The following is a 25,209-nucleotide window of genomic DNA, read 5'->3' on the forward strand; positions in this document are numbered from 1 at the left end:
ACACATTTAGAAGACAGGAAACCCATTGTTGCACCTTGTAAAAAGAGAATAGGAAGCGGAGGGTGGACGTGTTTGTATATATGTGTGTGTGTCTGGGTATGTATGGTCGCTTACATACTTTGATTGACAGCAGATATATTCACGTCTTCCCCCACCGCCTCTAGAAATACACCCATCTAGCTGTACACAGACTGTAGCTGTAACTGAATGAGGAAGAGACTGCTTACTGACAGTGACCTCGATGCAAGACTTTGCTTACCAGCAGTTGTGTTGAAGAAGGCATTTGAAGCTTGTTGGACTGGACTTAGACCTTGCTGCTTCATTAAAAGTATGTGACACCTTTCTGTATTCTACATCATGTTGGTGGGAATTATCGCTTGAAAAAAGGTAAATGATCTTTCAAATGGTGTTTTGTTATGAGACAGTGGCACTTTTACTTTGAGTGCATTGTTGATTTGTTGTAGATGTTTATCTTGACTTCAACTAATATTCATAGTTGAATGTAACAGATTATTTTAACCTATGCCCTAGAACCTAACCTTGACCTTCAACTTCAACTTGAGGTTTAAGCCTGATCTTAAAACGAATCGTAAAATTGACCTGAAGCCGAACACTGTTGATAATCAACTGATTTGTTTGAACAATTTCAGCGATTTTACATCTGTGCATCTATAGGATGCCTCAATTGCTCAAGAATACTCAAAACAACTGCTTAAAATGTTCTTTAAAGAGCAAAAAATGCTTTTTATTATTATTATTTTTATTTTTTTATCTAAAAACCCTTTTCAGGAGTTTCTTACAAAAATTCCAAAAAGTCACAATTTGCAATTTTGAATTTTGAAGTTTTCATCAACAACGACTGCATCGACAAGACTCACAAAGTATAAATGCATCGTGGTAGAGGTACTTTCCATTTCTCTACATTTGGTCAAAGTTAACAGTGCAATAGTAAGGTAACTCCTTACTATTGCACGTTAGCAAAACCACTTCTTTAAGAGTCATGGCCTGTTGTGGTTCTGAGGCCAAGGAATCCTGTTCACTTTTTACTATTGGCTGTGCAACATAGTGATCCTATCTTGTTTCTATTAGTTGCATCTTTACCTCTATTAGGCCACACTGTTACAGCTCTTACTATAGCATTATTGGTCTTACTATGCATTGTTACTGTGCTGTATGCACACTGTTGCAGTGTGTTTGTGTAACGATAAACGCTATGTAGCTTACTTATCGGTGTACAGTACAGACACTTGTTGTGCTCTCTATGTTAGATCTGAGATTTCACTCACTATTTGCATGTAGAACCAGGAGTTTCAATGATGTATTTCACTTCACTTTTTTAATACCTCACAGCCATTGTATCACGGCTTTAGTAAACTGAGCTTTGGTTGTTCTTTGTAAAGTACTTTCTACACTGGATATAATGCTGTTGTCTAGCTTGGCATGGGAGGCAATATAATTACTTATCATAGAACATACTTCATAGATTTAGTTGCTAGCTGTCTAGATTATCTTTACTGTAGGCTGTGCCTACAAGAGATACTGTACATAATAGATAGAAACCAAGTGATACAGGCTTCCTGGAGCATTATAGAGCTAAATTGTTCAGTGTTTTAATGTGTATTTATTTTGTGCATTGTATTATGTGTTAACAAGTTAACAAGTATAAACCTATGTAGGTGACTACTGTAGCTCCCTTCTGGCTGGTCTTCTTTTGCACACCATCAGGCCCTTGCAATTGAATGTGGCGGCACGGGTTGTCTTCAATGTTTCTAAGTTCAGCCATGTAACTCTTCTGCTGCTGCGTTCTCTTCACCAGCTTCCTGTAGCTGCCCCACATCAGATTCAAACCCCTGACTCTGGCCTACAAAGCCAAGAACGGACCAGCCCCTCTGGCAATGGTCAAAAGCTGAGCTGCACCAAGAGCCCTTCAAGCTTCAAGTACGGCTCGGCTTGACCTGCTATCCTTTAAGATCTCTGGAAGACAAGCGTCCAGACTTTTCTGTCCTGGCACCGAAGTAGTGGAACGAACTTCCCCTGGGTGTCTGAACGGCAGAGTCACTGGCTGTCTTCACTTAGGCAAAGTGTTGAGTGTTGTGGTCTCTATACTGACTTTTGTATTTAGTAGTATCTGAGCTTCAAAGTATGTATTGGTCTATGCAAACTAGCTAAGGGTATTTTCTGAGCAAACTTCTGTGGGTTGCTCTGGATAAGAACATCTGCTAAATGCCTTAAATGTAAATGTCAGTGTCATAGCAACACATTTATTTATACTTTTAATATTTAATGATACTCAACTCAGTTTTCATTCAGCGTAAATGTTTAAAGTAAATAGGATTTGTCCCCAATGTAGGTTTGATTTTGACATTGGTGGGGATGTAAAAGTGGTCCACATTGCATTTACATAAACATAACCACAATTTCATGGCCTCTGAAGGCATTTTATTGACATAGTACACTCCCTTTATAAGTGCCAGTATACTAATCTAAACAAGCATATTCATGACTGAAAACGCTATTCAGGGATTGACTTTTTACACTGAATTCAGTCATCATTGGACTTTATTTGTCACCTTGCCTCTCTACTTGCCTCTTCTCTGTCTGATCGGCTGGTCGGCTCATGTCTGTCACCTGACCAAATAACACACTGATGCATCCATATGCACAGTGAGCTAAAATATTTATGGCTTTGTTGAATATTATTAGCATCATTTCTATAGACTCACTCTACACATTGGCAACAGTCATTGCTTTTTATTTGATTTACACTTCGACTTGATGCTAATGTCTATCCTGACTGATCATTTCACCAACTTCGGCTAATTGCCAAACAAACACAGACGCACAAATGTTTAGGGTTGCCACCAGTTCTGTAACAAAATTTTTTTGCCACACAATTGTTGGATGCTGTCTCTCGCTCAGCCTACATGTAAATCTAGTTGACAGAGCTTTGGCACTTTTTTACAACAACAGGCTCTCACACGTTAGCAAGAAAAAGCAAAGCCAGTCTTGATGTGGGTCAGGGAGGCGAGACTCGTAGTAAGGAAAGAAATCTGTTTATCCTTTGTGTACCAAATACTAGCTAGACACTGATGGGCTGCTGTATTTAAATTTTTGAACAAGATTATTGCAATTCACTAGTCGCTGGATATTAATAGATCCCCATCATCCCTACCAAATTCTATGCCCTTTATTAGTTCTGTTTGAGCACACATAGGGTTCAGGTCTCCACTATTGTGAATTGATGTTGACCTTAAGCTATTTCATATAGACATTAACATTAACAATTCTGCCTTTAAAAAAAAAAAGTGCCACAAAGAGTTCCTCTTAACCAATTCTGAGTACCTACAGGACCAAGCTTGATTTTTAGGGTTAACAGTTTAATGGGTTTACAAAAATTTGAGGGTTTACTAATTTAACAATTTAAAGGTTTTTCCAAAAGCCTTCACATTACATAGCTGTTCTTTGAACTTTAAAAGGTTTCTTCACACTCACATCTTGCTTACACAATGGTTCTCTAAAGAACTATGAAAGCTCGGGAACCAAAAAGGGCATCACATAAAACCGCCTGGCATTTTACAAAAAAAATGACAATTGTACAAAAAATGTAAAAATATTCAGATTGGAGAAAATTTCAGAATTGTAATAATCTGACACAAACATGTACATCCTCCAATAAATGAGTTTGGCATGAGACATGTTATACAACATCTTCATGTTGTATTTATAGTTCTCACTAATATATATCAGCTCAGTGCTCTGTAAAAAGTACCTAAGATGTGATTTGGATACTGAATCAGTTACCATACATGATAATTATGAATATACTAACTTCTTAATAATAAAGGGCATCATGAGGTTAGATATAGAATTCTTGAGTCTGAAACTGTGGAGGAATCTCTTATCACAGAACATTTTTCTTCTAAAACCCTTTTCTTAATGGGTCCTCAAAGCACCCTAGGTGGTTCTTGTTTCAAAAGAAAGGACCTCCAAAGTTTCCTCAAGGCTAATATACTTTTAATAGTGTAGAGCAATGCCATAGAGGAAACAATTTTGGTTCCAAAAAGAACCATGCTAGTAATAGAGATGTGTGAGTTTGAAGACCCTTTATAATGGTAAAAATCTTTACATCAAGTAAAGGTTTTTAGATCTTTATAAGGTTCCTGCTACTCTCCTGTCTCTACAAACATGGTTCTTTATAGAATTAAAAGTTTCCCTTTTCTACGGCATTGCTCTAAGTACCTTTTGAAGTACCTTTATTATTAAGAGTGTATGATACAATTAATTATGTCACAGGCAGGACAAACACAAATTGCTGAAAAGGTTATTTCCTTGAGCGGGAACGGATGAGGAAACATAAAACGAATTCCTGTCAAGTAGAGGCTCCTTTACTTTTACACGATTAAATTTCTTTTTATCGTGTAAAAGGATATTTTAAAAAATATGTTAAAAGAGTATTCCAAAAGGAACAGTGAAAAAGTAACACATGTATTTAGATCTACAGGAAAGATGTCAGCAAATAGGGCTGTAGTGGAAAGTGTATATTAATAAAGCGTGTTACTCATGTATTAGTCACAAGATCAGCTGTTCCTCAGGTCACTGGGGGGGGTCAATGCAAAGTGAGCAGAACTGTATCACATCACATCTGATCAGAAGAATCATTCTTTAACATATTCTTAATGTGTGGCACTTATTATTATTATTTCTGTCCTGATGGGAGTGGTCTCTTCCAGGATGCACAGTGTAAATGTAAGCTTTTCAGTGTGGCTCTTGGTGGCCTAGCATCTTATTAAGACTATTAAGCAATTTCTTCTTATATGGGTTGTGTGCAATTTATGAGAACAGTGGGATCAAGTTCAAGCTTGTTCAAGATGAATGATAATTTGTCACGTCATACACATAAAAACTAATAGCGAAATACTTTAATCACTTCAAACAAAAAAAGAATAAAAAACAAGGAAAGAATGTATAAAATATAAGGATAAACAAGATATAACTAAAATATAAAGAAAACAATATTGAAATATATAGAAATAGAAATATTATAAGAAAAAAAATCATGATAAAAACATAGCTGCCAACAATTCTGTAGTTTAAAAACACATCTTTAATCTGACATAGACCTTCTGTTCTCTTAAGAATAGATTCAAAAAAATTCTTAGGAAGATGTTGGTAATTGAGGTCCAGTGTTTTCTTTCCATGAGCTGTACTGGCTTCTGGCTGTTCTGGCTGTTTTTGGCAATGGATATTAAAACAAGGTTACAAAAGCATTTTTTAATATATATTGTTATCATATATATTAACATTTAAAGGTGCACGTATTTGTCACTGTACAGCGAAATGTGTCCTCCACATTTAACCCATCTGGTAGTGAACACACACTCACACATGTGTTAGGAGCAGTGAGTACACACACACACACACACACACACACACACACACACACACACAGAGCGGTGGGCAGCCAACTCCAGCGCCCGGGGAGCAGAGAGGGTAAAGGGCCTTGATCAAGGGCCCAACAGTGGCAGCTTGCTGAGCCTGGGAATCAAACCCACAACCCTGTTATCGATATCCCGGCACTCTAACCACTGAGCCACCACTGCCCCTAGTGCCCCTAGTATGTACCATTCAATTTAAATGTACCATTGAAGTACCATTCAAACATTTTGAATCACATGTCATATGCTTATTCAATAGCATATGCTCAATATTGTATTTTTTGATACTCAAAGGTTTTGGCAATAACATAAAATTCTTAAATGATAAACAATATATTGTAATTATTGTACAATTGTATTGATTCAATTATGGCTTGGATGGTATGTGTGAACTGCTAAAAAGTGTAATCTGAGAACCCATGACTTGTTAGCACATTTAATATCTGGACTTGTCAGCGACTCTAAATCTGGTAGTGTGAAAAGTGTGACTGGAAGTTAGTGCAGCAACTAGCTACGACCAATGACAGCGCAAGCCACTTGAGGAGAGGGCGGAGTTATGCAACATCCTCAGGCATGGCTACCAAAAAGGTTCCTTCGTCATTTTCCCATACATTTAGTTAGTTTTTCTTTTGTGTATGTTCTCCGCAAATTAGCACACAGACAACATACATCGCTTGTCTTATAGACTTCCCTTTTGGAAAAACATGCGTCTGTGTGTTCCTCCAGGTAAAAGATCATGTAATTTGTGACCCCATGACACTTATCAGTCTTGTTGAGTCGTATTGGGCAAGCCACAACCACTATAAGATTCCGGATTAGAAGAAGTGTATTGTGAATGGTACAATAATACAACGTGCACCTATATACCTATACAACACATCTGAAAGTCATGTAGTGTGTACATAGCATTGAGGGTCTTGCCCAAGGACATTTATTGGTGTAGCGTGGTGTGCTTATTCAGCCAGGGAATTAAACCTTAGTCTTCCTAGTTCCCACCAACCTATTTTAGAATCATCTACAACTCCAGTTATTGTTCTAAAATTTTTAAAACATGTGAAAGAGCACAGGGCCACCATATTACAATCACTTTATACTTTGATCTAAAACCGCAGTTATTGCAGAGTTCTCCTTTATTAAAAACCTTCATTAAAAAAATTGACCAGTGATCTACATATTTGGAGTCATGCATTTCACATGACTTCAGAGAAAAAAAACGTCCTGTGATAACCCCTCCTCCACCACATGACAGTCTTCTGCAGAGTTTCCTGTGTCAAGACGTGAAAGCCCTTCTGCCTGCGTCATTTGCTCCCTCTTACCTCTTATTTGTCCCTGATATTTCCAAATACATCTACTATCTCTGTATTTTGAGGTTAGTGCATCACTTTCAATTGAGTTACTTTAATGAAGATGCTCACACATGTTTCCACAGGAACTGGAGAGCCTGCAGAATTTACTCACCATACTTATGAGTAGCCCATGTGGGTTCTCTGAAACCAAAAGCATTTGTGTGTGTGTGTGTGTGTGTGTGTGTGTGTGTGTGTGTGTGTGTGTGTGTGTGTCTGTTCACAGGTGCAAAGTCATTTGTGTCAACATCTCACTCATGTCCTTCATGTCATGTACCGCTACCGTTAAGCTTTGGAACCCTGATGGAGAAACCAGGTAGAGTAAATTGATAAAAATGATAAAATTATACTGTAGATTTATAAAAATAAGTGGCCTAATCGAATCTTGAATTGTTTGATTCATTCAATTATTGGTTAATGTCATATTTTTAACACAGATAGCATTATTTACAACATAAAAATGTATGCCATGAAAAAACTTTGCCTTTGGATAACAGCAATTTGTACATTTCTATTAAACTATAAGTTGAAAAGAAATTAAAGTTATGTAATAGATACAAAGTAGCTAGACAGCCATCAGTAACACTGTGCTAGTTGTAGCAATCATTAGCATTAGCATTGACACATGAGTGATGCTGGGTCTCACTAGGAGGTCAACAGCAATTAAAATGTACTGTTGTTCCAATGTATTTCCTCTACCTATGTGTTAATGTATGCATCAACACTGAGCTCTTGTTAAACTCTTGTTAAATGTAGCTTAATTATTCAGTAAATTATTCAGGACATTGTTCTTGGGGGGTGTTGTAATATGTACATATATTAACCCTCTTTGCAGTGGGTGCTGTATCTTCAGCTGTAGAGTCTAATCTCTATCGCCGTTTGCATGCCGTCCTCAGAGAAGTGGACACAGACACTCAAGCTGGCTCATCCTCCAATAAAGGTACTGTCATATTCTATGCTCTTTATGATGGAGTCAGTTGGCTGGTGTATTAAAGAGACAGCGGAACTGAATAGTGGTATTATTTTGGAATATTTTTGACTTAAAAAAGTTTCAAATTCTCATAATAATAATGTACCAGAAACAGAAAACAGAAGGTTTAAATTATTATTTGCTTTACAGAGGGAAGGAACAAGATTAATCTTTTATGACTAAGGAGGAATTTTGACTCACTCCTCTTTGTAGATTAGCTTTAATTCAGGTGCATTTGAGTCTTGCTTTGATGCAAGAGCATTTCCTGCCACCACTTCTTAATGTGGTTATGAGTCAGGAATTATAAAAAGCTATCAAAATCTTAATTTTGTTTATTTTAAGCTATTCAGAGGTAAGCCTGTTCTTCTGCATTGGATCATTGTCCTTCCGCATAACCCAACTGCACTTGAGCTTAAGATCATGGCCTGATGACTGGACATTCTCCTGCAGAATTTTCTGGCAGAGGGTAAAATTCATGGTTCTGTCTAAGTCACTCAAGCCCTAAAGCAGCAAAGCATCCCATCACCATTATACTGGCACCACTACGTTTGACTTTTATGATGTTTTTACTTTTCTTACTTGGTAAATTTATGTTTGTTAGACCTGCACACTTCTATCAAGATTTACTACTGTTCTCTATTTGTGGATAAGGTCTGTCATTATGGTTTGACAGAGTCTGAAAGCTTAGAAATGGCTTTGTAAACCTTTCCAGACACTTCAGACAAATATTTAAATTCTCATCTGTCTGGGAATTTGTGGTAACTGCAGAATAGTGTGTTGCTTGTGGAGAGCCATTAGTCATTGCTGGAAATGTTCGGGGTTCAGGTCTACTAAGTGTGAATGAAATCTGGTGGCCAAAAAGTTGACTTCAGTTGACTTGAATGGAAAAAGATGTAGGAACTGCACGTGGGTGCTGTTAAATTTGATTTGCGCGTTCATCTAACTGTCCAGAACTTCTTTCCTCAACAATGTGTTGTAGCATGTACTGTACTAATTGATCAGGGGTCAACATTTGCTTTTCTGTCAAGGGATGCTGAGATGGACCTTGCATAAAAAGGTGGAGAATAATCCTTCTACTAGTATCTCTCTGTTGAGAGTACTTGTTAAGGAGCTTGAAAAGGTTAGTCCAAAAGTTCACATCTACTATATGTCATAACAAATTGCCCTTTAATTTTAACTGACAAGCTTTTAAATGACAGTAGAAATGAAATGTAAAATGCTCAAATAGCAACAAAATGTTATTTAGTGTTTCAGGTTTTTAAGCCTAAATGTAAGCCTAAATTTGTAAGCATATGCTGCTACTGTATTTCCTTTAATTAGAGGTGGCCAACTCTTGATCACACAGGGTCAAAGTTTTGTACAGTGCAAATTTTCCTTCTAAAACAAACCTAATTCAAATCATCACTTCATTACTAGGTTAAATGGGTGGGGTAGAGCTTTTGATGGTATCTGGCCCTCAAGGACTGGAGTTGCCCACCCCTGATTTGCATTGTAGTGTGTAATATGTGTTGTCATGACATCAAATATTTGTGATTACCATGTTTTGAATATTTAACTATATTCTGAGACTGACTATGCAGCATGAACCAATTTTTTTAGGCTGAGAGGTTTGACCTTAAATTCCGTATCATCCCTTTGCTGCATACACTGGCCTATACAGTTATTCAAGTGAGTTTTCATCTCAATGTTTACTAAGTTTTAATCGCATGGTTTTGTCTATCTGTCAAAAAAACAAATACTGGCTGAGCAAACAGGTTCTGTTGCAATTCCAGTAACTTAACAGTAACAGGCAGGCGTTTGCTTGTAAACATGTATCTTATCAGATTTTGCATTGTTTGGCAGTCTGCTTATGTTCCAGAAGACCTGAGAGAAAGGGTTTACGTCTGTCTGAAACAGCTAGTCACACTACCCGAGCCTTACTGCTCTATAGGCCTCAACTATGCTAAACTCATGAAAATGGAACTCAACATACCAGGTAATGTGTTCCAGGAATTTCAGTGAACTAGATGTGTATCAGTACACTAATGGAATGTTCTCAATGTGCAGTTATTTCCTTCTCATCATTAATAGTTTTTGGTATGACGCAGACAATCCCATTATTTTGTAGCATAGTTAAACGAGCATTACATATTATTGTTGAAATCCCACTCAAACTGGGTGTGTTACTTCACTGTGTTTAATTCAAATGCTAATGCATGCTTGTGACAATCATACTTTAAAATTAAGGGACTTCAATTGGTTCTTTAAACCATAGAAGAACCACTTTGGCTTCCATTAAAATGATGTCTGTAGTTGAGATGTGTGAGTGTGAAGAACCATTAAAAGTTTGTGTGTAAAGATTCTTTACCAGTTTAAAGGTTCTTCACACTTATACACCTCTATTAAAAACAAAGTTCTTTATGGAGCCAAAGGTTGTTCTTTTATAGCATCACTCAAAGAACCTTTATAGTTTAAAGAATCTAACACCTGTGAACCTCAGCTTGTCTGTTTATGCTTAAACATGTGATCTTAAATCAGAATCTTTAGATACTGGTGGTCTTCTGCAAATCCTCAGCACTGTATTGTGCATGTATGAACAAACTAATATTAGCATGGTAGTCAAATTTCAACTGGATACAACAACACAGTGCAGTGTTTGCAGGATTGTAAACTAGAAACTCTACATTAGGAACAAACATTAATAAATTAATGCAATATTAATATTATTTGCTTTAATAGGATCATGGACAATATTTTGTCTTGTCCAGCCTTACAAATATGTCAAGACTGAACATGAGTCAGTTCTTTAAATGTTTCCAAACATGGTGTCAAATGTCTTTCCGTTAAACATATTTCCTTTAACATGTCATTATCATACATGTGGTGGAATAACAGGTGCACTCTCTGATTGGTTGCAGGGGCTTTGTATCAAAGGCGAGTCATTGCCGAGCACAGCCTAAAGAATGAACACTACTCTCTTCAAGAAAGGTAACAGTAGATATGATCATTGGTTGGTACATTCACTCATCCATCTACCTTTCAATCTAATAAGATTTAATGTTACACAGTAAATCAGCAGACCAAGAAAAAATATCCCTGTACAATAAAAATATAACTCTCCCTAAAACTAAATAATAACATTATTAAATTATTGGTTTCATACGTAAATGGTTTTCTGAAAACCATACCAAAATACAATAAAAGTAGTAGTAATAATAATTTATTTGTTGTGCATGTGTATATATTTTACTGCTGGCCAATGAAAACCATGTATCTCTATGTTTGTCCATTTGAAACCTGTAGTACTTGGAATAAACTCTTATTTCACATTAATAAAATTCATTATTTATTATTACTAATAATGAATTATATTATTAAATAATTATATTGTTAATTATATTATTTACATTACTATTCAAAGCTCAGAATTTCCTGTGAAGTCACCATTTTGGAGATACATATTTTTCATTAGACAGTGACAATATATTAAAGCTAACTACCTAAGCACATTAAAGAGGCAACCATAAGACACCAAACATATGTCTCGCCTGATCGACTGTTTCTGAGGTAAGAGGGAAAACTGCGTACATTTCATTTTTGGTGAACCAAAAAAAAACAGATGGCACATTTCTCAGTGACAAATGTTTCATAGCATATGAGCTAAAAATAAAGTCCCTGAGGTTTTGTCCTTCAAATGATGTAAACATTACAACACTGAGGAATATTCACATTCTAAAGTTCAGCCCTGCTCGGGCAAGGTTAGGTGTTGATTTGGGGAAAAAGACAAGTTGAAGCATACTATACATAAAATAAACGACATAAACAGTAATACAACTAGGCTAAGTGATGCATAAAAGAGCAACAAAGGCGAGAAGTGAAAACATTTTACTGATATGCATCAGTGATAAGATCAGAGTGACTCATTTGGCTTATGTCTTCATACTGCAGTCTGCAGTTGTGGTACGCATCCTGCTTATAGTGCTGTTCAAAACAAGATGGCATACTTTAACACACAAATCACTGCCTTGTCACTACAAAACAGCATTTTATGAAGTAAACTTAAGTTCAACTGAAGTTAAGTAAAGACAATACTTCTTAAGACTAAATGTGCCCATTCTCTAGTTTATAAAAGTATACGTTTAGAAATTAAGTTTGCTTAATAAAGTACTTTTTTGTAGTTACATGGCAGTTATACTTAACACTTCTAGGTTTATTACACACTAAGGTGTATTATTCAGTAACTACAGGGACTACAGGGGCTGTAAACACTTTCGGCCCGCCAGCGGCCCATCAAGGGGTTAAAGTATGCCATCTTCTTTCAAACAATGCTGTAAGCAGAGCCTGCCAGCTCCCATACCCTACCACAACTGCAGAAGCTGAATGACTCTGAAGCTGATCCTTAGGTGTAAGAGTAAGAGTACAACTATGAGCACACAACAAGTTTACAGCTAAGTTTTCTTTTGTACTGCATTTGCACTGTGGACTAAGTGAGCTTTTACTTTACTAACAATAAACTGTTAGTTCATTGGTTATTTACTTCTACCTCACCTCAAAAGTACACTCAAGCATCTGCTGTGCTTTGGCTGCTGTGGGCAGGAGGTTTTAAGTAAGCCTTAGTTTAGCCAAGCCAAATGTAAACTCAACAAATCATACCAGTCTCAACACATATGTACATTTCTGTAATCCACTGGTCTACTTACATTTGTGACATTGTTTGGCTGTGTTTAATAATTTCCTGCTTTGCCACGTTTTTGCATGTAGATATGGATTCATAAAGACCAATTGTGGCAGCGAGAAGGCTGGACTTAAGTAGAAATGTTCAAAGATGTAGAGTCGACTAGACGCAAACGCTGACATGTCATTTATAAGTATACTCTCATCAAACTTCCAATAGTTTAACAGGTTTTATTTTCACATTTTTAATGAACTTAATATCATATAATAATAGTCATTTCTGCGCTTCTTTAATTATATTTTAACTATGTTTGAAGTTAACTAATACAAAAACTGCCAGTGGAAGGAATGACAAGCACAAAAGATCCCAAGACCTACTAAATAGTAAGATATTTTTTTAGATGGCCAGTATGAGTCAAGTGTGTGACAACACTCTTACACCTTGGAACTGTGAACAAAATCAGCCAAATTTTTATCCATTTCTGTGTGGGTTAACAACACTGTGTACGTAAAATGTCAGGTTTAGTCCCTTTCATTAAATGAATTCCACACTATTCTTATTACAAACTAAGCATACCTAAACTTTAACTATAAAGAAAGAATAATCATTTATAGTCTTCTTAAGTACTAGCTTAGGCCAATTAAACATTTGTGTACATTTATCAGTACAGGCCAAGTATGCCTATAGTTAAGTATAACTTTGTTTAGTATATCTCATTTCTCTTTTAATATACCCATTCATTTAAAGTTTAAAACTGTATACTAATAGCACACTTGAGTAAACTTCTTTTTTGTAAGGGCTAGTGTCTCTGCAGTGTCAGGTTACCATTGCCATTACTGGTAATTACCATAGATAGATAGATACTTTATGGATCACAAAGAAAATTTAGCAAGACGGAGCTACTGGAAAGGCTGGATACTATCACAATCACAGTTTATCTCACATACTAATTTATTAAGCCATTAAAAATCAAAACATTAATATATCTCATAGTAGTTACAGGCAACAGTAACATGACACTGTTATCATTATACTGAAATTCTGTCTAATGCATATAGAGCACATATCTATATGGTGACCATATTTTGGTCACCATCTAAAAAAGGTACGCTTAAGCATCTGCTGTGGTTTGGTTGCTGTGGCCGGGAGGCTTTACGTATGCCTAAGTTTAAAACCATGGCAGTGTGTATGTGTGTGAGAGGGAGGAAGTTAAATACCTCTATAACCAAGCAACTATGTTAATGAACATTAAAAAAAAAAAATTGTGCTACAAGCAGCAACTTCACTTGATCCATTAGTAAGTAGGGTTAGTTACTAATCTCTGTTATGTGTATTTCGTAAAGGGTGTTTGTGTTTGTGGACCCGGCCGTGATTCCTCAGACTCTGCTAAATGCCGTTAGGGCTGATGTGAAGTGTGACACTGCTGAATGGGACACAGTTGACCACCAGCGGAGAATCCTACTGCACACCCTGCAGGCTGGACTGGGGAGACATTGCCATGGACAACAGCTTGCAGAGGCCTTGGAGGTCTGTATGTGTGTGTATGTGTGTGTGTGTTTGTATTTGTAAAAAAATATACTTATTAAAGCATTATAGTTTCTGACCTTATATAACGAAGACTTTCCCTATAAATATGAAAAAGTACAGTTTATCTGTTTGCACAAATGTATTTTATCATAAATCATACTAATCATGGGTTTATAGCAGCAGTATGCGAGAATTGTTATTTTTGCACCGGGGTTTTCCCTACAGGTGGGGATTGTAATTCACTTTTAATCCACTGCAGTAAATACAAATTACACATCAAGCCCCCCATATGGCACATAGACATTTTACAAGTTGAGAGACACAGAACCGGCAGCCAAAGTGAAAGAACCATGTCTTATGCAGCTCTGCTTAAGTTGCAGGGGCAGGTGTGCGGAAACCTATTCACTATTCTCCCTATATATAACAAATATATTACCTATATAGTATCTAAATGATTTTGAAGCTGATATTTTAAGTTAGAAATACATAATCACATAATGTTGCTTTAATTCTCAGTCTGTGTCTTTTTAGACAGTCTCAGTTATGCTCCTAACATTACACACTGCATTATGTTGGTTAATCTGAATGCTTCCTGTATTCATAATTTGCATAACTGTCATTATTTTTGAAGTGGTATTGTTTTGCTAGAGCAGAGGATGGGTTCCTCTTTTGAGTCTTGGTTCCTCTCAAGGTTTCTTCCTCTTGCACTGGGAGAGTCAGTTCACACTGGAGACCTGGACCTAGGTTTCTGTCATGCGTCTTTATAATATTACCATAGAAGCACCACTTTTGGTTCCTTGAAAAACGCTTTTTGAGACAGAGATGTGTGAGTGATGAATATTTGCCAAAAGTGGTTCTTCTATGGTATCACTCAAAGAACCCTTTGAAGCATCTCCATTTTTTAGAGTGCAATTGCATCTATTGCTAAATGGCTATTTTCAGAGATGCAGGTATAGTTAATCATGTAGATTACTGTACTAATACACGTGCTGTTGCATGTTGCAGGAATGTGGTGATATAGAAAAATACTTCCAGGATGTTGTGACTACTGTAGAGGAGAGAATAGAGGATGGAGGTTCAGACAGTGACCAATACAGCACAAGATTACAGCAGCTCTACCATGACATCCTCTCCTCTACAGGCAAAGGTAAAAACAGTTGTCATTAATGTCGTTATTATTTTTAGCGAGGAACTGACAATTATAGGCACTCTTCAATGTCGGCACTGTTCTTTGTATTTAGCTCAGTCCAGTCCCAGCAATCTGATTGAAAGTCCTCTCCCTAGTCCTGACATCAGCTTCCATACATGGACAAAGGACGATGAGATATGTAAGTTGGGTTTATCATCTTTAATAAGGTTATCACTAAGTCACAAGACGATAGAAAATACCCTAGTTCTGCTACTAGATCTGTCATTGATCTGTCACTTCTACAAGGGGTCATCTAACAAACATCTCTCAAACTAAAACAGCTGTTCCAGACCATTTCATTCTGAAGCCCACCTTTGACTAGACTTCAGAATTTCCCCTCAGGGGAATTCCTGACACCTTCTTAGGGCCGGTCCATTACTATATTAGCTGAAGTCAAGGTTAAGTAAAGGTAAAAAGTTGATTCTATTATCGGAATGACATTTAGACAGTTTATTTGTTTATTTATTTTCAGCTTTGAATCTAGAAAACATGCATTTGACCATTTAAAAATGTGCCATCAGTCACTAATTTATTACAAAACTGTTTTGTTGACCATGGATTATATATATATATATATATATATATATATATATATATATATATATATATATATATATATATATATATATATAATTAGATATATTTCGATCTATAATTTGGGTATCAAGGTTGTTCTTTCAGTCCTTTTTAAAATGCAATTAAAAATAAAAAAAAGAAAAGAATGAGAGAAGATGACTTTTTAAAAACCTAATCAAAGCTGAAATTAATTGATTTTGAGATATTGGCATTATGGCACTGTGGTATAAAATTTACATATTTGGAATCATCTAGCTGAGCTCATTCAGTGTCAAGGGATGCCGTTAAAACAAAGTATATTATAAGCCATACCAAAGAAGCACTTCACAATGGTTAATATTTTATTTGCTATGTTTACCGGGGTTTATGTGGCAAATAACCCCATCTGTTATACATGCCTGCTGATACAGCATCACTACTGTACTACTTCAAATTTTACCACTCACAGTGTCAATCTCTGAATCTATAAAATATGCATTTAACAGGGTTGGGAGTGACAGGGTTGAGGTTTACCTTACTCTACTTCTTAGGTAGCTAAACTAGGTCCACACATTGCAGGACATGTTAAAGAAAGACTACTGGAATGGAAGTGTACTGGAATGGTTTTTAAGGTTGTGTCAGAGAACCCCAAAGAGGACATTGAAAATCAGGGAAAAGTCAATCAGGGAATGTGAACCGCAGTATAGACATTTGTGGTCAGTCAACACTGCTGCACTCTTCAAGAAAGGCCAGAGCAGACTCTACCTGATGAGGAGACTGAGGTCCTTTGGAGTGTAGGGAGCACTCCTGAGGACTTTCTTCGACACAGTGGTGGCATCTGCCATCTTTTATGGAGTGGTCTGCTGGGGCAGTAGCATCTCGACGGCAGATAAGAAGAGACTGGACAAACTCCTAAAGAGGGCCGGCTCTGTCCTGGGGTGCTTCTTAGACCCAGTGCAGGTGGTGGGAGACAGGAGGATGACAGCCAAGCTGGCATCCATGCTGGAGAACAGCTCCCACCCCATGCATGAGACTCTGACTGGGCACTGGGCAGCTCCTTTAGCGACAGGCTGCTTCACCCTAAGTGTGTGAAGGAGCGGTATCGCAGGTCCTTCCTTCCTGCTGCCGTCAGACTCCACAACCAGCACTGCTCCCAGCGGACCACATACATACACACTTAACTACACACACATGTTCATGTTTATAGAACAGAGATACCTCAATGCAAAAATACTATGTGCAATACCCCCCATGTGCAATTAAGAGTCATTTGCTGTAAATAATATTGTTATTGCTTTTTTAAAATTTTTATTTATATTGTGTATATAGTGTAAATTATTTATCTACATTTTTGTAACTGAGTGTCTTGCTATCCCTTTCTGCTGTGACACTGAGAATTTCCCCACTGCTGGACTAATAAAGGACTATCTTATCTTATCTTATCTTATCTTATCTTATCTTATCTTAAATCCTTTGTAACACTTGTGACTTTTCCAAACAGGGAACGAGATGGTTAACTTTGCTCTGATGGTCAGCCCTGCAGAACAAAGCTCCACATACGTAGATGAGGATGAGATTGCTAAACGTGCTTCTGTCATCTCCACTATGTCTGTGGACAGTGGCATAGAGGGAGACCTGCCTTTGAATGAATTGGCTTCTTTAATGGTGGAGCCCCCTGCTGAGTTGGAGGTCCAGGAACAACAGAAATGCTCGCAGTTTTACAGGAGGGCATGTGTAAGGTGGCCTAGGGCTGGGAACAGAATGACTCTAATGATGGAGGCCATTAAGGAAAGTGGAGGAACAGCTGGTGGTGGAGGCTCCCTGCCTAAAGAAGAGAAATCCTTCACTGCTCGTATTGTTGTCATGGGTGATGATAGCACTTTGGGTAGACTGGGCAGGGCCTATTATAATATACGGTATGATGGTTGTACAAAGCTTTACATGTTTTTGAATATTATTGGTACAATTTGGTTCTTTTTATGCTCAAATATTACATTATAATCACACTTGTTGTTAATGTGTGCAGAAAGAGGGAGGCACGGCATCTTTTTCTGACCAAGAGAGTCAACTTGGAAACCTACTACATCCCAGTTGCTAGTCAGTCTGTCACAACTTCTCCAGCCCAGGTAACCACTAATTTAATAGTATATAGTATATATATATAAATAACTATAAATAACACAAAATCTGAAAATGATCTAATCTTCTGCTTCAGGACAGTGTACCAGGACTTGTAGACATGCTTACGATAGCAGCGTCTCTGGGAAAAGTCGACCCATGGTATGACTGCAACATTAACAGTCTGGGAGGTATGATCCTGAAACTAGCTGAAATGGTAATTATAACTTAAGCTCATTCCCAAAGTCGGATCGGTCAAAAACAAAAATACAGTGAATGCACATAACTGAGATGTCTTCAGTCTAGAGTTTAATTGTAACTAAACCAGCTAAACAACTAAAGCAGCAACTTTGTATATTACTGTGTGCTGTGTTACATGAGATGACAACTTTGGTGTATGGAATTGACAAAACTAGGTCACACCAAGTGTTCACATGTGTTGCCAAAGTAGTATGGTGACCAGAGGTGTCAAGTAACAAAGTACAAATACTTTGTTGTCTTCCTTAAGTAGAAAGTTTGGTTATCTCTACTTCACTGGAGTAATTATTTTTCAGCCGACTTTTTACTTCTACTCCTTACATTTCCACGGAATTACCTGTACTTTCTACTCCTTACATTTTAAAAATAGCCTTGTTACTCCTATGTCATTATGGTTTCTTTTCATTATTTGTCATCGTTCCAAAAAAAAAAAACCCAAAAAAAACTTTAACCTATCCAGATAATCTGTGCCATCCAGAAAGTGTGAATTTGATTGTGGTTGGTTGAGAATAAATATGAAGGTTTATACTAAATATAAAGGTGCCTCTGAAGTTTGACTCTTTATAATATGTGTACGAATACGAAAACTGTTTATGTACGTGATCTTTGTATTGCAGCACTCCAATGTTGGTGGATCTTCAGAGCAAAACTCTTTTCTTCAGGATATCATTTCTTACTACACCCGCACAGCGCATCAACCTATCAGCATCCCCATCTACTTAGTTAAGGTCAGACTGATGTTTCTTCATTTATAGAATGCATTCTTTTGTAATTTCTTTTGGATAATGTAAAGAAGCTGAAGAGAGGTACAGTGGGGAAAAAAGTATTTAGTCAGTCACCAATTGTGCAAGTTCTCCCACTTAAAAAGATGAGAGAGGCCTGTAATTGACATCATAGTTAGACCTCAACTATGAGAGACAAAATGAGAAAGAAAATTCAGAAAATCACATTGTCTGATTTTTAAAGAATTTATTTGCAAATAATGGTGGAAAATAAATATTTGGTCAATAACAAAAGTTCATCTCAATACTTTGTTCTATATCCTTTGTTGGCAATGACAGAGGTCAAACATTTTCTGTAAGTCTTCACAAGGTTGGCACACACCGTTGCTGGTATGTTGGCCCATTCCTCCATGCAGATCTCCTCTAGAGCAGTGATGTTTTGGGGCTGTCGGCGGGCAACATGGACTTTCAACTCCCTCCAAAGGTTTTCTATGGGGTTGAGATCTGGAGACTGGCTAGGCCACTCCAGGACCTTGAAATGTTTTTTACGAAGCCACTCCTTTGTTGCCCTGGCAGTGTGCTTGGGATCATTGTCATGCTGAAAACCCAGCCACATTTCTTCTTCAATGCCCTTGCTGATGGAAGGAGGTTTGCACTCAAAATCTCACAATACATGGCCCCATTCATTCTTTCATGCAACTCAGCATTCACTCTCCTCCAAACACAACAAGTTGTGTTTGTACCAAACAGTTCTACTTTGGTTTCGTCTGACCATAAGAAATTCTCCCAATACTCTTCCAGAACATCCAAATGCTCTCTAGCAAACTTCAGACGCGCCCGGATATGTACTGGCTTAAGCAGGGGAACATGTCTGGCACTGCAAGATCCCTGAGTCCCTGGCGGCGTAGTGTGTTACTGACGGTAGCTTTTGTAACGTTGGTCCCAGCTTTCTGCAGGTCATTCACTAGGTCCCCCCGTGTGGTTCTGGGATTTTTGCTCACCATTCTTGTGATCATTTTGACCCCATGGGCTGAGATCTTGCGTGGAGCCCCTGATCGAGGGAGATTAGCAGTGGTCTTGTAGGTCTCCCATTTTCTGATTATGACTCCCACAGTAGATTTCTTCACTCCAAGCTGCTTGCCTATTGCAGATTCAGTCTTTCCAGCCTGGTGCAGGTCTACAATTTTGTTTCTGGTGTCCTTCGACAGCTCTTTGGTCTTCACCATAGTGGAGTTTGGAGTGGGACTGTTTGAGGTTGTGGGCAGGTGTCTTTTATACTGTTAACGAATTCAAACAGGTGCCATTAATACAGGTAATGAGTGGAGGACAGAGAAGCCTTTTAAAGAAGAAGTTACAGGTCTGTGACAGCAGGAAATCTTGCTTGTTTGTACGTGACCAAATACTTATTTTCCACCATTATTTGCAAATAAAATCAGACAATGCGATTTTTCTCATTTTGTCTCTCATAGTGGAGGTCTACCTATGATGTCAATTACAGGCCTCTCTCATTTTATTAAGTGGGAGAACTTCCACAATTGGTGACTGACCAAACTGAAAGGTGGTAAAATAATCCTTTTCGGAATTCAACAAATCCACACAAACACACAAGACCTTGTACTTAAATGCTTAGATTAAAGATTAGATCCTCAGACCACAAAAAAATCAGCAGTTATAAAGCAGTTATATTGAGTATGTTTTGCACATGCCAAATTTAATAGATTGGATCATTTATATTAGATACTAACTGTGCATTAACATTTGCATTAACATTTTGTACTTTGTGGTTTGATTAGTAGGTGTACCACTTCTAAATAAAAATAATGACCAAGTGTGGCATCAACTGTAAATGATATAAACCACACATTGATGATTGTTGATTCAGTGTTACTTAGCAACTATTATAATGAAGAGTTGGTTAAAAAAATTAATGACATTGTCAGGGGTTAAATTGAGTCAACAAACACAGTTCATGTCGTTTGCAATCTAATGCCATCAGCCACAGTAATTTACTTTATTATACATTCACATTAGAATTAGTATTATTGTAATAATTGCTTCCTATGTTTTGTTGTTAACGATATTACCAGGGATTGTATTAAACTTGTCCTCACACTTCAAACTAATGTGACGTGAAATTCAGATGAACAACCAAACTGTCAACACAAGCTCACTTTACAATCAGATTTGACTATACACTGCTTTGATGAATAAGGGTCAATGTGTCCAACGCCATTTTCCTGCACACACAGTCCAATGATCCAAACACACATCTAAAACATGGGTCTTAAATGCGAAACTAAATGTCCTTCACTGTTTCTGCTTCTAGATCACCTTCTCTCACATGGATCCTAAAGCTGTGGAGGAGGTTTTCGTGTGTCAGCTAGATATTGACTTCCCTGAATACAGGCCTTTGAGAGCTACATTTAAAGACACACTCAAAGGTAGGCATATAAAATAATGCTACCTGCATTAAATGGGTTGGAATTGTCTGGCTAAATCCCAGTCTAACCAGTTCTGTTCATTTTTAAAGGATCAGTGCGGTACAGGAAATACACACAAGAAGATGTTGGAGTAACTGTGTCAGTGATTTACAGAAAGGTGACTATTGTTATGTTATCTTGTAAAAACTTTAAAACTCTTAGGAGCAAGTGGTTATTTATTAGTAGTGTTAGTCATTCTCAGCTGTGTGTGGATGTGGAAAGCCCCTTTATTTTTATTTATTTATTTATTTTTATCTCTGCAGGCGTCCATAAGCAATCGAGAGGTGGACCGAGGAATGACTTTGCCAACTTGTGGCGTGTCGATCTGCCGCACTCCCTTATACGGAACAAAGAGTATGATGACAAATTAAATACCATTTCTGTCACTGCCAAGACAACATGTTTGACAGGTTAAATATTTTCATTTTGGCATGAGGTTTTAGGTTTACCAGGGTTCATATCTTTTTTTTTTTGCAGGTCTTGACAGCCTAAATGTAGATTTCCGTGACCCGAGCCCTACAAGATCCTGTGTGGTAAGGATGAGTCACATTGTTCTTATACCACATCACTTTTCTTTCTTGAATTTCTAATGAATTATACTACAGTTGTATCTAAAAAACCTGTGTTTTTCAGCAGTCTACACTCAGAGTGACCAGAATTTCCATCAGAACCCAGGAGAAAATGACATTTACTGTATGTCTGGACAAGGACTCACAAAGAACCTTCAAAAATGTCCAAAGGTAAATAAACACAGATGTACATTGTGTAAACATAAAGGTGCTCCAAATGGTTCTTTGAGTGATGCCACTTTTGGTTCCACAAAGAACCATGTTTGTAATAGAGAATATAATATTTTAATTGGTAAACAACTTATTTATCAACTGAATGTTCTTTAAAACAGTGAATGTTCTTAGACCCTGTTTCTAAGCTCATACATCTTCAACATTAGTTTCATAGGCCCCAAAATTGAACCCTGAGGGACTCCACAAGATATGCCTAAACCTTTGGATTATTAACTAAATAATAAATCTAGGGTTCCATGGGTTAAACCTTTAAAGGGAGTTTCACACTCACACTTTATTGCTATATATATATATATATATATATATATATATATATATATATATATATATATATATATATATATATATATATATATATCTTATGTTTACATATATGTTGCATCTTATGTTATAAGACATATCTTATGTAATATAGGCTCTTTCATTTTGAAAGTATTTGGTAAAAATTACATATTGCTAACATAACAGATATGGAATGGTGATACTTATACTTATACTTCTGATCAATGTCATGTAGCATAGAGGTGTTTCCATGCATGGACCCGGGATATTGTCTTCAAAGAGCCAAGTCCAGGCACGCTGCGGAGGAGGATGACTCAGGGCTGAGCAGATATCTGAACAGGACTTTCTCTTTGCCCATCAACACCTTCTCTGGAGTGTTACAGTGACAATAATGGACACTTCTGTCACTTATACAAACTCTGCAGCCAAAGAGACGCACTGGCTAAAATCATATACCTCTTTGGTGTGACTGTGTGCAATGCATACATTTGCTATGGTTTGTAATATAGGTGTTAAACAAAAAACTTATTTATATATAAACTATAACGTTTATTAGGATCTTCTGCCTGTGTTTGTACACAGTCTTCTGGATCATTTATCAGTGGATGGATTACTAAAGACCATAGTTTATGAACACTGACTGTACAGTCCATTATTATAGTTCCAAGGCTTGCATTATTATTGTTGGCAGAGTGGTTAGCTGTTAGAAGTAATTCTGTGGTGTTTTTTTTGTCCAGCAGATGGAGCTCTAGCTCAGTTTTGGGGTTTCTTTATTTGTCTTTTTTTTTTTTAATGACAAAAGTACATCCCGTCTCAGCTGGATTGAAGATTTAATCCAGATGTTAACAATGTAGAAGATTACTAAAGCATAGCTCATTGCTTAAAATGAGCACACCGTGCTGGTTTTTACTTTACACTACTACTAATCTTGAAAAGAAATGGGAGTCATTAAAAGCCTCTAAAATAAAATTGTAACAAAAAACAAAGAAGACATGTTGTGGTGTGTTGTAGAGCAGAGTTGGTTGGTAGCTAGTTACATTTACTCAGATACATGTACTTAAAGATTTGATGGATTTAAAATAACATGGAAAGGAATGTACTGTTTACACAAACATTTAGTTCATTATAACTTCTATAACTATTCGTGTTCAGTTTAAGTGTAATATTATGCTATAGGCTGAGCACTTAACTTTGCAGCTAGTCACACAGCTAGACTTTTAAAGTATAGAATTATACTTTACAGGATCATCAAATAGACTAACAACATTTTTTGACCATTAACAGTATGTTTGTGAGGTTATATATATATATATATATTCCCCAAAATTACTCAAGTATTTCTTCTCAGGTTACAGCCATATGAACGGTCATATTTAAGACATTTATTTAAAAAGATTATGAATGGTATTATGTTAATATATCAGGAAACAAACTTGAATAATGTACTGTTTTCTGCAGTGATTTCTACATATTTGCTGAATTTTAAATATTTTAAAAACAAAACATAAAAACAAAACACAATGCTTTCGTAGGCATACATTGTAACGGATCTGACAACATGAATCAGAAGCATGCACTGCAGAGATTGTGTACATATTTTCACTTAAAAAAAGCTTCCATAGGAAAAAGCCTCATGAAGAATCTTAAGATAAACACTAAGAATGTGGAAGATTGGGTCTTATTCTCCATCCATTCTTAAGAAGAACATTTATCTTTTCTTATTTGGGATTTGTTTTACAAGGGCAATGGTATCCATCATCATAAGAGCATAGCTGTGAGCAATTCTGCAGTTTTAAAACACCTCATGAATCTGATGTAGACTTTTTGTTTGGACCTTTTTAAATAACAAAATTTAAGAAAATTCTAAAGATTTTCGTGAATGAGGCCCAATATTCTTAAATTTTATTCTTAAGAAAGGTTCTGAGTATTCTGAGATACTCTCTTAAGAAAGCCTTCATTATTTTCATATTTCCATGAACGTCTTGAGGTAAACAAGAACTACAAGTGAGGAAATGGCAAGAAGGACAAAAATCCTACTCGGAAAATATGAGAACATCGGAAAGCCTGAAAACGGATTATTTTAGAAGCTTACCTTCTAAACTCTTACTGTTACAAGACACAAGTGGGAATATATTAAGGCTAAGAAAACACTTCAGCACATTTCTTTAAGAATAGCAATTGTTCAAATTGTTCTTAAGTGAAAAGCTCAAATTCTTTCAAATTTAGTTAGTTTACACAAACATTTAGTTCATAATTACTTTTGTGTTTAGTTTAATTATAATATTATGCTATGGGCTGACCACTTAACTTTGCAGCTGGTCTCACTTCTGACTTAGTACAGAATTTTCCAGGATCCCAAAATAGACTAACAACCTTTCTGTTCCTACATTGACCAAGGCTAGATGTATTAGGAAGTTCTAGGAGTTAAAATATGGAATAGGATTTTCTGGGGTATTGTTTTTGTTTGTTTGGTTTTTTTTTTTACCTGAAACCTTTGGTATTTTTTGAAAGTTACAGCCGTATGAACGGTCATATTTAAAACTCTTACTGATTACAAGCTTAAGGCTAAGAAAATAATTAAGCACATTTTTTTAAAAAATCTTTTTTAAGTAAAAAGGTGAGGTTTTTTTTAGGAATAACTATTTATCTCTATTTTAAATTTTAAATAAATACAAAAATTAAGGATGGAAAAAACACTTGTAAGATTAATTTCTTTCCTAAGACGCAATTTTTTAAACATTTTTTGTTGTGAATCCCGTCTCATATCTCTTTAATATCTCGTAGATCCTCTGGTCATTCTATGAAACTGAGCTGTAGTTCTTATACCCGCCGACGGGGGCGCTGCGCACTCAATAAGCGACGCCCCTAAAGCA

The 25,209-nt window shown here is 36.7% G+C and overlaps 1 protein-coding gene across 3 annotated transcripts; it reads left to right on the plus strand.

Moving 5' to 3' along the window:
* Positions 1-276: 276 nt before the first annotated feature.
* Positions 277-23,290, plus strand: pik3r6b (phosphoinositide-3-kinase, regulatory subunit 6b). 3 transcript variants are annotated; one of them, XM_072694278.1, is made up of 20 exons: positions 277-328; positions 7,005-7,094; positions 7,614-7,718; positions 8,777-8,868; positions 9,348-9,416; positions 9,591-9,723; positions 10,646-10,715; positions 13,746-13,929; positions 14,935-15,076; positions 15,171-15,257; positions 17,175-17,589; positions 17,700-17,799; positions 17,889-18,008; positions 18,667-18,777; positions 21,098-21,212; positions 21,302-21,369; positions 21,515-21,605; positions 21,729-21,784; positions 21,885-21,991; positions 22,572-23,290. In XM_072694278.1, the coding sequence occupies exons 2-20, from the start codon at positions 7,082-7,084 to the stop codon at positions 22,720-22,722; spliced, it is 2,229 nt and encodes a 742-aa protein (XP_072550379.1). In that variant the 5' UTR covers positions 277-328; positions 7,005-7,081; the 3' UTR covers positions 22,723-23,290. The 3 variants fall into 3 exon arrangements, with proteins under 3 accessions (XP_072550379.1, XP_072550377.1, XP_072550378.1); XM_072694276.1 differs by lacking the exon at positions 277-328 and having other exon boundaries at positions 6,986-7,094; positions 21,888-21,991; XM_072694277.1 differs by lacking the exon at positions 277-328 and having other exon boundaries at positions 6,986-7,094; positions 13,803-13,929.
* The last annotated feature ends 1,919 nt before the right edge of the window (positions 23,291-25,209 follow it).

The sequence above is a fragment of the Salminus brasiliensis genome, chromosome 12 (genome assembly GCF_030463535.1).
Source record: "Salminus brasiliensis chromosome 12, fSalBra1.hap2, whole genome shotgun sequence".
NCBI lineage: Eukaryota > Metazoa > Chordata > Actinopteri > Characiformes > Bryconidae > Salminus > Salminus brasiliensis.